Here is a 19,178-nt window from a genome sequence, read left to right on the forward strand (position 1 = left end):
CTGGAACAAGTTCCCTCCAGGGCCATTCTCAGGACATAATTTACCTCTTTACTTCAGTTTGATTTAGCAACATGGTCGTGGTCATGGTTGCCTTCTCTCACTTATTCTCCCTTCTAAGTCCCCTCTCTGAGGAGTTTGTCGTCCCCCCCAACCTTGGAGGGGAGGCAGTACATTTGCTTCTTGATGCGGAGATCTGCTCGTCCTTGCCCACCTGGTACTCCCTCAGGCCCACACTCTGGGTGCTGGGGTGTTGGTTCCGCTGCAGCCGCCAGGCTCAACTCTCTCACAGGTTGGCATCCTTTAGAATGAAAGCTTTTTGAGGGCAGGGCTGTTTTCTTGTCTGTATGTGTCGTCCCAGTGCTCATTCTGCTCCTAGGTGCCAGCTTCAGCTCCTCTTGAAGGCTCATTGGATTTGTCTCTCCATGGTCCCAAGACAAGGCCTCTGGCTCACACCCCATGAGCAAGTAAGCTGGCCCTGGGCCAGCCTGCTTTGCTGGTCTTAAGTTCACCATTTATAACATAATTTGATGAGATCCGGGGTTTTTACCTGGAGGCTCTGGATTTGTTTTCAGTTGTCTACTAACTGCACCTCTTTGCACTTGGCTTGTCATCCCATGTATGTTATTTTATGCATTTAAAACCATTGTTCTGAGAAAGTCTTCACCAGGTGCTGCCATTGGATTTCTCCATGTGGATGTCCTTTGAGAAGTTAATACCCAACAACTCAGATATGCCAAGTGCTAAGGCTGAGTCTGGAGAAACCCGGTCTCTTCTTTTTTCCTTGATTGATATTTTATTTTTCCAAATATGTGTTATGAAAGTTTTTCAACATTCATCCACATACATGTGCATATTTTTAAGTTACATAACTTCCTTTTTCCCTCCCCTTAGTGGCGAACCATCTGGTGAATATTGTGCATATCCATTTGTATTTAATGTTTTAAACCTAAGTCATTTTCAGAATGAGGAATTAGAATTAAGGGAAAAGAAAGAAAATCATGAGATAGGAAAAAAACCGTAAGACAAATTTTAAGAAGGTGAATGTAGTGTTCATTCAGATTCTGACCATCTTTTGGCTTTGTTTGGTTTTGTTTTTCTTCCTTTGGATGTGAATGGCTTTGTCCTTAGCCGGTCTCCCAGCGTGGTCCCAGCTCTCTGCTGAGAGAAGCTGCATCCATCAAGGTTGATCCACTCCCAGTATTGTTACTGTGCACAAGGTTCTCTTGTTCTGTTCCCTTCCTCAGCAGCAGATCCTGTAACTCATGCTTCTCTAGAGTCCGGCCAGTCATGATTTCTTATAGAACATGGTATTCCATAACATTCATATACCATAGCTTGTTCAGCCATTCCCCACTTCAATTTCCAATTCTTTGTCTCTACAAAAAGAGCTGCTATGAATATTTTGGAACATGTGGGACTTTTTCCTTTTTTTAATGATTTCTTCTTGGTAATAGGCCTAGTATTATAGTATACTGGAGTCAAAGGGTATGATCAGTTTTATTGCTCTTTGGGCATAGTTCCCAATTGCTCTCCAGGAAACTGGGGTCTTAAAACTGAAAGGATCCTCAGAGGTCTCCTGTCTCATCGCATGCAGTTCAGTCTTCTCCCTGTTTTCTTATATCCTGGGGCCTTAGTGATTGACCCAGGGTTGCAGAGGGAGCAAGATTCTAAGACCCAAACCCATATTCTCTCACTTGGGAGCCATTGCGCTTCCCACTCAACCTTGTTTATTCTTCAGTTTCTGATAACTCTCCCCAAAGTGAATAATGTTCCAGGGAGTGCAGCTCTGTGGAAGCTGCGTGTTGGGGCAGAAGACCTGGGTTTTCATCCCAGCTCTCCTCTTCACTCTGGTGTGACCAAGTGGCTTGACCTCCTTGGGCCTCAATTTCTGTATCTGTAAAATGAGGGTGGGCATCTGAGGTCTCTATCATCACTAACTACAGTCCCGTGATTGTTTGTGATAGGCCCAAAGGAGAAATCCTGCACAGCCATTCTAATGATAGAAATCCTAGACTGTCCAATCTGCCAGGGCTCCTAGGGGTCATGTAGCACAGGCTGCAGCTGACCCAGAGTCTTCTCTGTAATGTCTGGTCATCCGTCCTGCCTCCACCTGCTGACCTCCAGGCCGCCCATTCCCCTCTCTGGAGCCTTTCTTCCTGTGTCTGCCATCTCTCCAGGAGTCTCATCTTTCTCCTTAATCACTTAACTAGCGATGACTTCCCTTCCCTGCCCCCTGAGGTCAGCTCCTTTTTTTCCTCATTTGGGTGGTTTAGGAAATGTTTGCAAGGGTAGCAGGTCAGAGAAAACTGTGTCCTTAACTGAAAGACATGGGTGTTGGTGTCTACCCATACATCTGAGATGCCCATTGAAATGAGTGTTTGGCCTGGGCAGAAGGGTCCCACCAGGCTCTGCATGGGCAGTATAGTTTCCTCAGCATCCAGCCCTTAGGATGATGATTAGATCGATGCGGTCTTTGCCCCCTCCAGAAGCACCATTCCTCAGAAGCTGGTGCAGTTACTGAATGAAAACAATTAACTGGCATTTCCAGAGCCATGTAGAGTTTGCAAGGGGAGGTGGGCACAATGGGGATGGCTGCCCCTTTCTAAGTCTGATGTCCTGCTTACTTCCATTCTGATCAAGAAACAGATTTCCATAGCAATGCCCCAAGTGAGATGAAGAAAACCTTGGCTGTCTTGTCTTCAGCTGCTGTAGCTCAGGTTCTTGGTCTCTGCAGCCCAGTGCTTTGGAATCCCTCTCACTCACCATCACTTGTTTTTCTCTTCTGCATCTTGTATTCCCTTATCATGCCTTTTGTTCTTACTTACCTAAGCCATTGAGTCTGTGCCTCGTTCCAGTCACTGTCTGAGATGGCCAGGGTACACCTGGCCATTGAAATTGTGTATCTGGATCTCCCCTAAAGTCTTTTAATCTGTCCTACTGCAAATAAATCATGGTTGGATTTGTGCTTTTAAAAATCCACATGATTATCTGCAGGTTTTATTTACATTTTTTTTCATTCAGTCACTTTGCAGTTTTGTCCAAATCTTTGTAACCCCATTTGGTTTTTCTTTGACTGATGAGAAACTGAAGCAGACAGGGTTAAGTCTTGGACAGGATCCCACAGCTAATGAGTGTCTGAGGCAAAATTTTAATTCAGACCTTCCTCATTCTAGGTCTGGCACTGTACACTATGGTGCCATTTGCCCCATTACTTTTATTTGGTGAGGCAATGTGGATTAAATGACTTGCCCAAGATCTCAGAGCCAGTAGGCATCAAATGTCTAATGCCAAATTTGAACTCAGGTCCTCCTCCAGGACCTGTGCTTTATCCACTATGCCACCTAGCTTCCTCCCCCTTTATGAACATTTATATCCTGCTCCTTGAGAGGCAGGAAAGTCTAGGGGAAAGAGTGAGTCTGGAAGCTGGGAACCAGGGATGAAGGCCGGTCTCTAACCCACAGTGCCTGCATCCAAGTCCCTGGGCAAGTCGCCCCCCTGTTGGAGCCCTTCACAACTCTTTGAGACCCTTAGGTCCAGCCCCACCTCCCCATTGTGTTCATGCTTTTCCAATTGTTGACTATGGAAACTTGAATGAAAAAGCTAGGAAAAAAATTCTTTAGGGAGGATGAGATACATGAAGTTTAGTTTAGGAATTTAATTCTTGCCTTTTTTTTTTTTAAATTGAAGCTTTGGGATGTGAGTTCAGCCAATGAGTGGAACAGCATTGACGTGAAACAGCACTTCCTGAACTCTGATGGGCGTCAGGAAGACGTGGACGTGATGGTGAAATGCTGCTCCTGGTCCAGTGATGGGGCGCGAGTGATGGCAGCTGCTGCCAACAGGCTCTTGGTGTGTATGGACATGTAAAGGGATCAATGGGACTATCTTCCTTTTCATTGTTGAAAGTTAGATTTGGGTGATTTTTCTTTATTCCAAAGTATGTATGGGATAGATATTCTTGGCCACAGTAAAGGAAAAGTAGCTGTGAGATATTGTTCACGTCACTCATCCTTGTCCCTAATAGGGGTGAGGGGAGACAACACAATTCTGTAAGCAGCCGGGTGGGCCATTGGGTAGGGCACTGGGCCTCGAGGCAGGAAGACTCAGTTATTCTCACCCATGTGACATAGGGCAGATGACTTCACTTCTCTGTGCCTCAGTTTCCTTCTCTATAAAACAGGGTCAGTTGTAGCCTCCACCTCCAGGGTTGTTGAGAGGATCGAATGAGATATTTGTAAAATACTCTGAAAACCTTCATGTCCCATAGAATTGCTACTCCAATTATTTTTGTTAGAAGTTGTGTTGCTGTGACTGTGAAATTCTGAATGTTCACTGAAGACTGAGTAAGTTTGGGAGAGAATGTGAAGGCAGAAAGTGGAGAGAGTTTACTGGGTTTGAAGTCGGAGGGCTCTGGGCTCTAGTCCTGGTCTTTGTCCTTCATCCTGGGACCTTGGGCAGGGTGCTTCAACCCCAAACCTCAGGTTTTTCTTCTCTAAAATGGGAGTTGTAAGACCTCTGAAGGTTGTCCTGATGAGAGGAAGCATTTCTATGGACACCCCAGCTGTGATGAGCATCAGGACGTGCTGTAACCCGGACTTCTGACCGAGGAGGCAGGTCAGCACCATCACTGCAGCCTTCTGGGTCCTTGGCCAGCTCACGCAGCCAGAAAGGGCCACAGCAGGATTTGAACCTGGGGCTTTGGGGCTGGTTCTCTATCCAGTGGGCCTCTCAGAAACTGTCTCTGAAGCTGTTATTGTCACCAGTCATTGTAGGTGACATGGGGAAGCTATAGGACAGGGAAAGGCCTGCCTCTTTGTCCTCCTTGCGCTTGGGCTCATTTTTAAACTCATTTTTAAAAATATTTTGAGAATTGCATTTGAACATACTGTAATAATATTTGTATGCATTTAAAAACAGAATTCTGAGAAGGGCTTCTTAGGCTTCTCCAGACTGAGTGCCAAAGGGGTGGCTATGAAAAAGGTCAAGCACTCTGGGTAATGTGGCAGTGTTGTCTGCATTTTCTGGGTTCAGACCTATAAGTTATTAGTGTGAGGAACATCCAGTGGGAAAATTCCATCCCGTACCAGATCGGTGACTCTCCTGCCACCTGCCCTTGAGAGTTACCTGGGGACAGCTAGAGGTCGGGTGACCTGATGTGTAATGCAGATTCAGGTGGACTCAGCCCTTGGGGATCTGTGCTCCCCTTCCCCTGCACCTCATGCACGTGTCCCGTCCTTCATGTTCAGAGAGCTTCCATGGCCATTACCTTATTTGATACAGGTCACAGGTGCCAGAGCCAGGCCAAGTACATGTTTGAGATGTGAAAACAGGTTCAATGAGAGCTTGTTTAAGGCCATCCCCAGACCATTGGTGGCTGCAGACTCAGTCTCAATGCCATCCTCCTTCCACTGGGTGACACTGTCTCTCTAATAGTAATTAAAGGAAAATTCAAAATTGAGCAGTGTCTGCCGTGGGGCAGATGCGGTGTGGAGTGTGTTACCAGCTTGCACTCCTTGGAACTTTCAAACCACCCTGTGAAGCAGAGAGATGGTGCACATCGAGGCCAGCCTCGCCTCAGGCCTGGCCTCGGGTCCCACAGTTGCTAAGTGTCTGAGCCTGGATCTGTACTCGGGCGATCCTGGCTCCAGGCCGTCCGCGTGGTCTACTGGTCCACCCGCAGGGACTGACCAAAGTGTCAAATGAGGGCCTTCCACTGGGTGACCTCTCAGGTATCTCCCAGCTCATCAGCTCCGAGCTTTGATCCTGGGTCCTACGACCCAGGTGCGTGTGATTGACTGACATGGACAGTATGGATGCACAGGTGCGGGTGGAGCAGGGCCAGGAGAACAGTTGGGTGATTCTAGGAAGTCACTTCTCTCAGCCTCAGTTTCCTCCATTGTCAGATGTGGCTACAGTGTGTGGTAGCTGCCTCACACATGGTTATGGGCACCAGATATGGGCTTCGCAGACCCAGAAGTGGAAGAGAAATGCCATCTGTTATTAAATAGAACTGCCACCCTGCTCTGAAGGCCTTGCGCCTTTTGAGAGAGGCCCTTCACCTCCTCTTTTTATGTTAAATGAAAACTGTTGAATGAATGGAAGAATGTTAGTCTTCATTTTCAGATTCTTTGCTGGGATTGCCCAAGCACGGTGGGCACTCTCATTTTCTCTTGCTTGGTCAGCCTTTCCTTCTTTATTCTCCCTTCCGGTACTCATCCCCTTCCCCGAGGCCCCGGGCTCGCGTCCTGCTCCTAGTCAGGCCTTTTCCCTTGGCCTGGGTAATACGCAACCCTTCAGATATTCTCATCTTGTGATCCCTTAGGAAAGGTCCATCCACCTCCATGGAGGCTGCCTCCGGCTCAGGGGTGCTGGTGGCGCTGCAGGAGGCCTCCTTGGGCGCTCCTTCTGCTCGCTCTCCTGGTCATCTGTGTCCTTGGGTGCTCATTTGTCTTCTCTCCCTTTAAAAAAAAAAAACAAAAACAGCAGAGCTGCCTTCCAGTCACTGCTTACTCACAAAGACTGTCAGTCCAGCAGGACAGACACCGTGGCCATGATTGAGAAGGTGTGCCCCCTTCAGCCTCTGCAGACCCCCACCTCTTGCTGAGACTAGGAAGCAGCTTCCTGGCCCATGGTGGACCCGTAGTGGGTGCTCGAGGAATAATTAAAGGATTAAATGTTATTCCTTTTAAATGCAGTAGTCAGAGGACAATTAGGTGGTGTAGGATAGAGCACCAGCCTTGGAGTCAGGAGGACCTGAGTTCAAATCCGGCCTCAGACACTTAATAATCACCTGTATGACCTTGGGCAAGTCACTAAATCCCATTGCCTTGCCAAAAAAAAATAAACGTAGTGGTCAGTAGTTTTAATAATGGTAATGGTAGACACTTCAGTCAAGTAAGTAGCAGGTGTGCTCGGTGCTGGGACATCTTAACCAGCAAGCTCCTCCCCGAGGTAAGCCAGCCCTTGCCCCCAGAGAGCTGACATTCTACAGCAGAGAACCCTGGGGGTGTCCGCAGAGAAGCGAGGTCCCGCATCTGGGGGTCCTGGAGGCCTCCTGGCATGGAGACAGGCCAGAGCAGAGGCCAGACGTGGGGCGGCACAGTTCGGGCAAAGGCGAGGAGGCTGTGCGTGCATTGGACTGAGTGGTCTCTCCCTTTACACGCTCAAAAGATGTGATTGGTTCTCCTGCTTTTGCTCCCAAGAATCCCTTCCCCACACGAATCTTGCTTTGTTTTTTGTTGGCAGGTTTTCGATGTCCGTAGCAGGAGCCTGGTGGGAGACATCCATACCGGCCACAGCAGCGTCATTCGCTATTGTGATTTCTTTCCCAAGAGTCATCTCGCCGTGGTCACCCTGTCGCACTACTGCGTGGAGGTGAGTGCCGAACCCTCTGGGTTTGTTGGGCCCTCTCCCCTGAGGCCGGTTGGACTCCGGGATCATAGTTTTACAGCTGAAAGGAAGCATGAGGTCGCTGAGTCCTCATCCCTTACTTTTTTAGATCAGGGAACAGTCTGAGAGAAGTTTAAGCGACTTGCCCAGGGTCATACCAATATATGTCTGAGGTGAGATTTGAACCCGAGGCCTCCCCACTCCAGGCCTACCACTTTATATACCGTGTCTGTGCTTCCTCAGGACAGGAAGGCTGGATTCCTGACTGAAACTGGCAGCCTCGTTGCCCCTGGAAGCCAATCTGTCTTTAGACATTCTTCATTTTCCCTGCAGGTGAGGGAAATGAGAGAGATGGGGGGTCCTCTCCTCCCCATCGAAGACGGCCAATCCCTTTTGTGGAGGATGGGACCATTTTACCCCTGTTCCCTTATCCCCTGGACCTAGTCTGGGAGCCTGCACATTGCAGACGCTCCGTGGGCTTCTTTTGACCATATGAGGAGTCTAAGTTGTCAGTGGCCTTCCACTGTTCGAGGGGCTGCCAAGAGGTTGTTGATGTAGACAGTCAAAGCAAGGCCTCTTGGGTGACCTCAATTAAGACTTCATGTTTTAACTCTGACCTGATAGGGAGAGAGGCTCAGTCAGCTCCTCTTTCTAGAACAAAGTGTGAGGTTTTTTTCATTTAAAATTTCATTTTATTTCTCCAATTACATGCAAAGTTTTCAGCATTCGTCCATTTGCAAGTTTATGAGCTCCATAATTTTCCTACCCCCCCCCCCCCCCCATGGCAGCCAACAGTCTGGCAGAGGTTGTCCATGTACTTGTGACGCGTATTTACATTTTGGTCATGCAGTGAAAGAAGAATTAGAACTAAAGGGGGAAAAACCAAGCCTAGTCGTGATTCAGTGGTGTTCACTCAGGTCAGGGTTTTGAGGAGAAAAATGAAGACTCTTGAGTCCCCTTCAGACTTCCCAGATGATCAAGAATGGCAGGTGGAGGTCCAGAAGGGGGAAAGCAGGGGCTTCACTCCTCAGAGCCTGGGAGCCTGTCCAGGGGGCTCCTGGATGAGGGCCCGGAAGGGTCCTGAGCCCACACTGCTGCTGCCCCTTGCCCCAGTCCAGGGACTGACCAGGAAGGCCCATCCTGAGAAGCTCCCATTCCTTTATTTTTGTTCTCAGTATGGCTTTTTTCTTTTTTCTGTTGTAACCACTAGGCAACTGCAAATACAGATACTGCAGCATATGAAGAGAATGATGGAGGAATGGGGTAGACAAAAAAAGGAGAATTCTCTAGGAAACTGCAAAAATAAGGCCCCACCCTAGTATGATTTTTCAGGATGTTCATAATTATATATATATGTATTATATATACAGCCCCAAAATAAGCCCCCAGTTGAGAAGGTCCTCCAGACAGCCATTTGGTATGTCTGCTGCAACACATACTGGAAGTTTTGAATTTAAAAATAATAATATTAATATGCAATTAAATATAAATAACTTTATTGAATTAATATTAAAATAAATGGTAGTATAAATTACACTTAAGTATAAATAGTGAATACCTAAGCAGGAGCCTTTGGACAGTGGGGATTGCCTATGGAAACAGAATGACCCGAGTATAGACACAACCCACAAAAAACGTGCACTTGATAAGGTCTGGATGGAAAGAAAGCCCCCTCTGGACATTACTGAGGGTCAGAAAGAGAAGAATGAGCATGTCTGAGGCATTCAGAGCCCAGAAGTTCAGAGGAGGTGGCAATTTAAGGCTGCCACTTGTGTTGTGCGGTGGCCGGGGAGGTGGGCTGGTCTGGTCTGGGACTCATCCCACGCTCACCGTGCTAAAGATGGGAAGAACTTCCCTGCATAGAGAAGAATAAAGCAAATCATGATTCCTGCAGGGATGATGGTCTGGCTCCAGACGTCGCTGACAAACAGGCCCTTCTGCATCTTCTGGAGTAAAAAAGTCCCAGTCTTATTTTCTGGGAAAATCAATTACTATTGGAGATACAGAGAAAACCAAGCCCCTCACTGTCCATGCCCTCAGGGAGCTCAGGTTCTAATGGGGAGACCTTAGAAGTGACCTCTGGTGTCAATGAGAGGGGCCCCCCAAGGTGGGGGGAGGGCTTGAGAGGCCTCCTGTGGGAGACCAGATTTGAGGGAAACTTGGAAGGAAGCAAGTGGGGGTGAGGAGGGCAACCAGCAGAAAGTCAGGGGATGGAGCGAGGTCCTCAAGTCAAGTTAGGGCAGTATGGGCCAGACGGAGAAAGGCCAGAAGCAACACCTGCTCCGGGGGTCCCAGGTGCTGGGCCTGGGGGCAGGGCATGCTGCTTTAGGAGATCACTGTGGTGCTTCCTGGGGAGGGATGGGGCCAGACCCGCACAGCAGAGAAGAGAGTTGAGGGCACCCACGGTGGCAGGCAGAGACCGTCCCCGGACCTTGAGAAGAAGGGGAGACTTGGGCGGTCCTCGGAGATGCACTCACATCAAAATGATCATTGATCCCACTGAAGCTGATGAGATGGTTTAAGGCAGTGTAGGAAGGTGGAGAGAAGGCCTGGGGCGGACCTTGGGGGAGCCATCCCACAGTCAGGGATGGGGGTCCTAGAGCACCTGGAGCTTTGCCAACCAGTTCATAGATCATTTAATCCTCATAGCAACTCTATGAAATAGGTGCTATTGTCATCCCTATTTTACAGTTAAGGAAACCGAGGCAGACAGGATTTGTTAAGGGACTTGGCCAGGGCCGAACGTCTAGTGTCCGAGGTCAGATTGGAATTCAGAGCTTGAAAGAACATGTCCAGTGTCTTGAAAGTCTAGAGGAGTGAGCGAGCGACAGCGTCACAGGTTGCAGAGAGGTCAGACAAGGTGAGGAGTGACAAAAACCCATTAGATTTGCTGTAGATTGGTTTTTCAAAGTGCATGTTCTGTTGAATTGTCTTCTCTTTATTTTAAAAAAGTCATGATGGAAAGAATCGTGGTTTCCCTCTGACCCCTCCCTCCATTCCTGCATTCTGGCCTCCTGTGATTGAGTGGAAATTTGAAGTGAAGAAATTGAAACTGGAACATTTTAGTAGAATATTTCAAACTTGGGAAATTGGGAAAAATTTCCCCCTTTAACAGCAATGATAATCACGTTTCTATAACACTTAAGTTTCGTGTGTGTGTGTGTGTGTGTGTGTGTGTGTGTGTATTTTAGTCATGTCCAGCTCCTCCCTGACCCCATTTGAAGTTAATGGTAAAAAGGTGGGTGGCTGCCTTCAGGCCATTGCCCTTCTGTCCATGCAGCCTCCCTCCTAACCTGCTCTAGAAGCTGCCCCTTGCTGCCTCTACTTGGCCCGCGGTGCCATCGTCTACGCTTGACGATGAGCACTCTTGGCTTCGTGTGGCGGCCGCTGCCCTGGTTGCTGCTGCCCTGGGGTCCGGCTTTGCTTGTGGTCGTTGGCGCTGGCATTTAGGGCAGCTCTGGATTCTTGTCATCACCGCTGACTCGCTCCTGCTGTCTTGGCTTGCCTTCGCCATCTCCCCGTCATCAGCGTGTCCGGTGGCCTGGGGCCCTCGGCTCTGCTCTGCCGGTTCTTCATCATCATTGCTAGTATGCATTTGTGTGGCACTTTGCAGTTGTCTTTGGATCCCGTTCTCAAGACAACTCTGGATGGTGGGTGTTGCTCTTTTCATTTTACAGATAGGGAAACTGGGGAGCAGCTAGGTAGCGCTGAAGTCAGGATGGGAGTTCAAATCCAACCGCTGAGCCCACCACTCATTCGCTGTGTGACCTTGGCCAAGTCACTTCACCCTGATTGCCCTGCATCCAGGACCACCTCCAGTCGTCCTGATTCCTATCTGGCCACTGGACCCAGGTGGCTCTGGAGGAGAAAGTGAGGCTGGGGACTTAGCACAGCCCCCCTCACCTATATTTAATTCACATGTTTGTCATGGCATCATTTCCCTGATGTTGTGGTCTTCTTTGATAATGAAGGACAGACATCAAAAGAAACTGAAGCTCAGGGCAAGTGACCCTGTGTGTCCAGGGACCCACACCTGGTAAGCGTCTGAGGCCAGATCCCAAGGCTCCGGAGTTCTTGACTCCCAAGTCCAGTTTCCTGCCTGTTGTTTTCTGTTGCTGCCACTTTCTGGCTTTGTTTATGGCTGAGGGCTGGTCACAGACCAGCGTGGAGCCTTCACTTCAGGCTTTGGCCACAGCCAGCCCTTCCCAGTGATCCCAGTGAGCTCGGGGAGGAGCACACATGGGAGAAAGGGGACTCAGGTCAGAGCTGCTTGGGGGGGCCTGGGGATACCCCCCCCAGCAGGCATGAATGAAAATGCCTGTGAGTGGAACAGGTGCCACATGCCCAGTGTTGCCAGGAAAGCTGGAGTGATGTCTCGGGAGAACTCTGCTCCGTGGCAGCTTGCTGTTGGGGAGAGCTGGACCCAGAGTGTTTGGGTGGTGGTCCGGGCCATGCTTGCTCCTCTGGCAGGGAGGCAACAAGCATTTATTAACTAGCCCTGGATCCTCGGCCCTGGGCTGAGAGTTGGGGAGATGAATTGAAAGTCAAAAGAACGGTAGTCTCTGCCCCCAAGAAGCCGACCCTCTAAAGGGCAGATACGAGAAGAAAAGGAAGCCGAAATGGAAGGAGTGGGAATGTGGAGAAGTTGTCTCCCCAGGGGCACAGTGATGATGAAGGCAGTGGAATCAAACACCTCGGGGGAATGAGGACCAAGCTGCTTGGACAGCCCGCCTCCCAGGCTTCGGTACTGAAGTGGGGCCCGTGGACATTCCAGAGTCTTCCCTGGGCCTTGATCTCCAAGGGGCCGCAGAGCTGGGCCAGGGAGTTTGGTCTGGGTTCCCCTGGGAAGTCCCAGCTTCAGTTCTCTAATATGCAGTTGAAGGAGTGGACCGGCAGGAAGGAAGGTAGATGGAGAGGCCGATAGAAGGAGGAGCTGGAGGCAGATAGCCACGTAGAGCGCCGGAGGGCGGGTCACTTTTGTGGATGGTTTCTCTCCATAAAATGCTGGGCAGATGCTTTGAATTCTGCCTTTGTGTCTGTCAGTACTTAATAGAGTGGCTGGGGCAGAGTGGCCTGGGATACCTGCTTGTCGGTTGGTTGAATGGAGAGTTGCGAGACAGCTGGCAGCAGTGCCCGACCCTCCCCAGCTCTCCACCGTGACTCTCCGTGCTCCCCTCTCCTCCGGGGGGATTATTCAAGCTATCAGAAAAGCGGAGGGTGGCTCCCCACAAAGAACTGGACCCTCCTGGTCTGCTGGGTCAGAAGTCAGACCGCAAGGGGCATGGATTAGGAGATGACTCTTGTTCCTTGAAGGTCGCTTGGTAGTGGTGTGCCTAGAGTATAGGACTTGGAGTGAGGAGGCTGTGAGTTCAGATCCTGCCCCCATCCCCATCATTGTGCCTCAGTCTCTTCATTTGTATAAGGGGATACTAATAGTGCTGACTTTCCAGGGTTGTTGTGAGGTTCAAAGGAGGGATAGTTATAAAGGATTCTCTCAAAAACTGTCTTTCTTATTGTTATCGTACTCATCATCATGCTGCCTCAGATCAGCTTAACCCAGGGGAGAATTGTGTGCTGAACTCACTGAGTCAGGACCATGGAAGAAGTCCTCCCTTTTTTCCCCCCTAAATCCATACAAGTTCTGAAACCCCGAAGCATGGTTGTTTTTCACATTCTAATGACTGGAGCTCCGGTGCCCAAGGTGTTTGTGAGGCTGGAGGGCCAGAGCCCTCGGTTCTCTGCTGCCACTGAAGGCTGGAGGGGCCACCCGGCACCTTCCTCATCTCTGCCTGCCCTCCTTTGTCTTGCAGCTGTGGAACACAGAAACCGGTTTAAAAGTGGCGGACTGCCGCGGACATCTGAGCTGGGTCCACTGTGTGGCCTTCTCTCCGGACGGATCTTTGTTTTTGACGTCGTCCGATGATCGGACCATCAGGGTGAGTGTGCTCTGGTTTTATCTGGGAGGTGATTGTGAAGCTCCATTTCTGCCCCCGTGTGCAGCAGGGCTCTGCTGAGACGTTTTTGCAAAGTTTAGGAGTGACGGGGGGTTTGCTTCCCTCTGAGGGGATCCTGTGCATAGCACAGTGCTAGTTCTTCCCCGGGTTCTCTGGAGCCTGACTCTGGACCCTACATCAGGGCTCCAGGGTCCATCCCTTTGGTTATTTTCAAATGATGGCATTCTGGTTGTTGGTAAGATGTTGATGGGTTGACCTGCTTCTCAGGAAACATTTCAAAAGCCTGGTTTGTGCCAGGGACAAAGACCAAGCATATTTTTTTTACAGAAATTTACTTATTTTCCCAATTACATATGAAGATAGTTTTTACATTCATTTTTGTAACGTTTTCTTTCTCCCACCCTTCCCTCCCTACTCCCTAACATAGCAAGTAATCTTATATAGACACACGCATGTAATGCATAATCACATTACATAGACTTAGTCTCACTCTGGATGAAGAATTAGAACAAAAGGGAAAAACCATGAGAAAGAAAAAATACATTTTAAAAAATAAAAAGAGTCTGTTTTGTCTGTGTTCAAGACTCCATAGTTCTTTCTCTGGATGTGGTTGGTATTTTCCATCACAAATTGTCTTTGATAGAATTGTCTTTGATCTCTGTGTTGCTAAGAACTAAGTCTATCGTAGTTGATCATCACCCAGTGTTGCTATGTATGAACACTGTTCTCCAGGTTCTGCTCACTTCACTCACCATCAGTTTATGTAAGTCTTTCCAAGGATTTTGAAGTCTGCCAACTCCATATTCTAAACATTTCTAATTACATGACTCCATCTCATAGCATTGTAGCCGCCATCCTTCATGATGTGGGCAGCCCTTTCACTGTGGCAGATCTCAGCCTATTTCCACCTTCTCATTCTTGATCCTTCTTGTCTCTTTTCTTCCATAAAATCCTAAGAAGAAAGTTATCCAACATGCTTCTCCTTTCTTGGCTTTGCCTGGATACCAGGCACATGGGCTGTCCATCACTTCTTTTTACTCACCACCATCAGTCCCTCTCCTTTTCCAGTTTTACATCTCTGCAGTGTTGTCCTTTACATACAGCTTCTTCCTTTAGAAGACAGACCCAGCTTTACTTCTGCTTTACAATTCTTTATTTTTTCCCCTCCTTCCTCCCCTTCCTTTTTTAGTTCCTTTTCGCTTTCTTCCCTCTCCCCTCACTGTCTTCCCCTCTCTCCTCCTTTCTCCCTCATTTATTTACTAATTTGTTAACTTAAATATCTAGTCATTCATTCATTCATTCATTCATTCATTCATTCAGCTATCCATTTCTTAATTAAATTCATGTATTTATTTTAACCAGCTCTGGGAGACCAGGAAGGCATGTAAGAATTCTTCGATCATGTTAAAGCAGGAAGTGGATGTTGTATTCCGGGAGGATGAAGTGGTGGTTCTTGCAATTGACAACATACGGCGCCTCCAAGTGAGTATTTTTCTTAAAAAGATGAATCAGAAAAAAAGTTTTTTTTTAAATTTAGAGTTATGTTTGTTTTGTTTCTGAATTCTTCTGTTTTGGGGTTTTACCCTGAACATAGTAGATGCTCAATAAATACATATTGGCTGTATGAAGGAATGAATAAGACCTCAGTCTACAAGGATCCATGGCTTTCATCAGTGTGGAAACTTCTTTTGGGAACTTGTCTTGCTTAATAGATTCATTTGGTAGAGTCTGCGAAAGCAGTGGACCCTCCTCAGTCTTGCTTTTAGATGCACAAGATAAAAAATACATAGGAAATAAACATGTGGAAGGAAATATGAAATTTTTTTAAACATCCAAGTTCATGAATTCCTGAAATTTATTTATGGATCCCTTAGGAGGGAGAAACCCTGGATATAGACCTTTGTAAATGATCTTTGAGATTTGCAGAGGCATCTGGTGGCCAACCTTGTGGTGCTGAGCTTTTCCAAATTTTGGCAAGTTAGTTCTTGGACAGTAGCTGTCCAGTCCATCAATAGACTGGACCTTGAAACCTTTTCAGCTTGAGGTAAGAACTATTAAAGATCTCTCTTGTCCCAGCTTAGCCTGACCTAGCCTAAGCCATGTTACGATGTCCATGTTATGATGAGGCATCCTATCAGCCACTCTGAGAAGCTACTTTGCATGAGGGCAAATGTGAATGAGTTGATCATCCTGTCAGAAGTGCGTAATTTCATCTAGACTAGTGGTTCTTAATCTGGAATCTCTGGACTTTGAAAAAATGTCTTGGCACCTGGATTTCAGCATAGTTGCTTTCCTTTTGAATCCTATTCCCTTTGAAGGAGCTCATACAATACACCAGGCTGATAGATAAAAAAGGGGGTGGGTAATCTGGCATACAAAGAGCCTCATTGAAGACCCTTCGTGGTCTTTCTGCTTACACTACACAGGCTCCTTTTCTAACTGTAGCCAAGATCTGACTCATTTCCTTGATCAAGAATCAACTGTGACTTCCCATCACCTCGCACCCTTCTCAGTCAGTCAGTTGGGATTTGAACACTGGTTCTGCCACATACAGGGTTAGCTCTGTGACCTTGGGAAAAAAAACAAGTATTTGTGAAATGCCTACCCTGTGCCAGGTTCTGTTGATCCTCATAACAACCCTGGGAGAGAGGTGTTATTATTTTCATCCCTATTTTATAGTCAAGGAAACTGAGGCAGACAGATTCCCAGGATCACATATCTATCTAGGAAGTGTTTGAGGTTAGATTTGAATGCAGATCTTCCTGACTCTTGGCCTAGTCCTCTGTGCTGTAGCATCCCCTAGTTGCTTGTCCTTTGGACAAACTGTTTAACCATCCTGCCTTGCTTTCTTCATCCATAAGATAAGAGGGTTGAGCTAGATGACTTTTTTTTTTTTGCAGAGCAATGGGGAGTTAAATGACTTGCCTAAGGTCATCCAGCTAGGTAATTAAGTGTCTGAGGTCAGATTTGAACTCAGGTCTTCCTGACTCCAGGGCTGATGTTCTATCCACTGAGCCACCTGGCTGCCCCCTTAGGCAGATCATCTTCTCTCTCTCTCTCTCTCTCTCTCTCTCTCTCTCTCTCTCTCTCTCTCACCTTCATTTCTTAGAGCCTGAATTTCCTTCGAGGCTCTCCTCTTCCTCCTGGTATCCCCTTCTTGTGCTCTTCTCAGACTCTTATTATGTTATTATAGCTGGACACAGGTTGCACCCCTCAGGAGAATGGCAGGGAGTGGCTTTCCCTTTTGTCTTTGCAGCTGCATCGCCTGGAGTCTTGTCGATGCTTGATCAATCAGTGCTGCTCCCCCTGAATCCAGTTAATTTCTCGAGAGATGAAGCCCCAGCAAGACTCTCAAGTTTGCTGCTAATCTCAGCTTAGTGATAGAAAACCCCAGGAGATCGTACAGGATGTGGGCCAGGGCTCTGACTTCTGGGGGATGCGCTCATGACCCACCGTACTTTTAGGGCTCCCTCCTCCCCCCTTCCTGTCCAGGGGCTCAGTGAAGGAAAGAGTAAGCTGGGGGTCGAGGATCTGGTGTTTGGTGGTGTGGGAATGTTCTCTCCCAGGCAGACACTGGATTCCTCCCTGGGCTTCAGGTTCTTCATCTGTACCATGAGGAGGTGGACAAAGAGTTCTTAAATCTGGTATTCTCAGTATGCCCTGGTTCAGCTGACATTTTATTTTTTTAGGTTTTTACAAGGCAAATGGGGTTAAGTGGCTCACCCAAGGCCACACGGCTAGGTCATTATTAAGTGTCTGGGGTCATATTTGAACTCAGGTCCTCGTGACTCCAGGGCTGGTGCTCTATCCACTGTGCCACCTAGCCGCCCCTCAGCTGACACTTTTACCTTGAGTATGAGGTAGAGGACAGCCCCCAAGTATTCTTCTTGGCTAAGGCACTGAGGAGACAGACAAAAGTAAAACTGTCCCTGCCCTCTAGGAGCTTCCATTTTAATGGGGGACAATTCCTGAGGCAGAAAATAGATTTTAAAAAATCAGGATATGGTCACTTGGGGGAGGGGAAAGTTGGGGGGGGGAGGGTTCTGAGACCAGGGACCCTGACCTTCCAGTGTTTGGGTGAATAAAGATGAGCCAAGAGCAGACATCCTAAATAGGGATTAAGGAAGGACTGAAGACACATGCTTCTTCTGAGCACTTTCTAGCCCGGGGAGATGCCCCACACAGAAAGCTTCAGCTGCAAGTTGGATGGGAGGCTGCAGTCCTTACGGTGCAGACAGAAAGCTGATGATCATGTCTTTTCTTTAAGGTCATTTCCATCACAAAGATCCTCTCTGTGTCTGCCATGGAGCCATTCGCCATGCCAGGGATTTTTGTTGCAAATGTTTTGCTTTTGGGGATCCTTGGCAGCTGTGGCTGTTGAGAAGGCAGAGGGAGCAACAGCCCCAGGAAGCAGCGCTTAGTGCCCACCTCCTGCGCTTGCTTCCTTGGATGGGCTTTGCAGGACTGAGCTGGAGTCAGGATGATTGGCCAGGAGGTGCCCAGGGCTTCTGGGGTCACGGGCCTTAGGGCAGGACAACAGGTGACGTAGTCGTGCTGGTTTGACTCTTCTGTTCTTTGAAGAGTCCTTGCGTCCTCAGCACAGTGCTTGGCCTTGTATTGCCATTTCAACAAAATTGCTTTACTTCCCTAGGAATGTTGATGAAGGTGCCTGTCAGAAAGCTCAGAGCCTGACGCCTCCGTTTCCCAGTGTTAAATTAGCTGACCTCTCTCCCTGGTGACCGAGTTCCTTTCCTTTCTGGCCATTCTGACTCTGGACCAGTGACAGGACTCAGCACAGAGGAAGATGGGGCGCCCTCCGCACAGGAAGGCTTGCAGGAATTCTGGCTCTTAGCTGTGGGACTCTGGGCAGTCTCCTCACTTTCTGGGCCTCTGAATCGATGAGAGAAAGAGTGAGAGAGTGAGCGAGAGAGTGTGTGTGCGTCTCTCTCTCCTCAGCCCTCCCTTTACCAGGGCTGGGCCTGGGTGTGCTGCAGCCGTCCTGGGCACTGAAGAAAACAGATAAAGAAGACATTCTTCCTCAGGCTTATTAATAGGAACTCAAGACAGGTCTCAGAATGGCAGTCCACAGACTACAGGTGAGGTGCAGACAGAGTCATCGTGGGAGAGGTTCAGAGATGGAGCTGGTGACATTTGAGCTGGGTCTTGAAGGATTGCTAGGATTTTAAAGGTGGAGGTGGGAAAGACCTGACCCTCTTAGCCTTGAACCTCAGGTATCCAGAAGAGAGAAATGTGAAGGAGGTGGTGAGTTCTCTGTCCCTGGAGGTATGCAAGAGGAGATTAGGTGGTTAGGTGGTCCCCTGTTAGGTATATTCTGGGTGTACGAGGTTTCAGACAGTGGAGAGACTGACCAAAGCAGCGCATGCATAAGGGAGGCTAATTTGTGTGCCAGGGATCCTGAGCCCTTTTTGTGCCACAGACCCTTCTGGTAGTCTAGGGAAGTTTACAGCCTTATCTTTTCAGGATCATTTGTATTAACATATTTAAAAATAATTAATGTTCTAGGACAATGGACAGATTTGGAATCAATCATCTTGAGTTCAACTCCTGGCTCTGCTGATTACTATCTGTGTGACCCCTCTTGGCCTCAGGTTTTCCAGCTATGAGAAGGTTGGATCCGATGACTTTGGGTTCTTTGTATTCTTGCGATTTATGGGAAGGGAAGTTGAGACTGCAGGTAGGGAGTCACGCGGAATGGTGACGAGGGCCTAATCTAGAGTGATGGCGCTGGCAGGAGTGGTGGCTTCTGGGCAGTGTGGCACTAGGGTGGCTACCGCTGGCTTTAAGATCAGAGACCTGAGTTCAGATTTCCAGCTT

At 48.3% G+C, this 19,178-nt stretch overlaps 1 protein-coding gene across 2 annotated transcripts in view; it reads left to right on the top strand.

Moving 5' to 3' along the window:
• APAF1 (apoptotic peptidase activating factor 1) overlaps positions 1-19,178 on the top strand; it is an 85,144-nt gene that overhangs the window by 41,595 nt on the left and 24,371 nt on the right. Inside the window, exons 17-20 of one of the 2 annotated variants that reach the window (XM_074226650.1) lie at positions 3,688-3,849; positions 7,246-7,374; positions 13,200-13,325; positions 14,706-14,825. In XM_074226650.1, coding sequence (XP_074082751.1) covers positions 3,688-3,849; positions 7,246-7,374; positions 13,200-13,325; positions 14,706-14,825 — 537 coding nt within the window. Of the gene's footprint in view, positions 1-3,687; positions 3,850-4,504; positions 4,615-7,245; positions 7,375-13,199; positions 13,326-14,705; positions 14,826-19,178 lie in introns of those variants that run through there. The other variant, XR_012476286.1, reaches the window with a different exon arrangement.

The sequence above is a fragment of the Macrotis lagotis genome, chromosome 2, assembly GCF_037893015.1.
Source record: "Macrotis lagotis isolate mMagLag1 chromosome 2, bilby.v1.9.chrom.fasta, whole genome shotgun sequence".
NCBI classification, from domain to species: domain Eukaryota; kingdom Metazoa; phylum Chordata; class Mammalia; order Peramelemorphia; family Peramelidae; genus Macrotis; species Macrotis lagotis.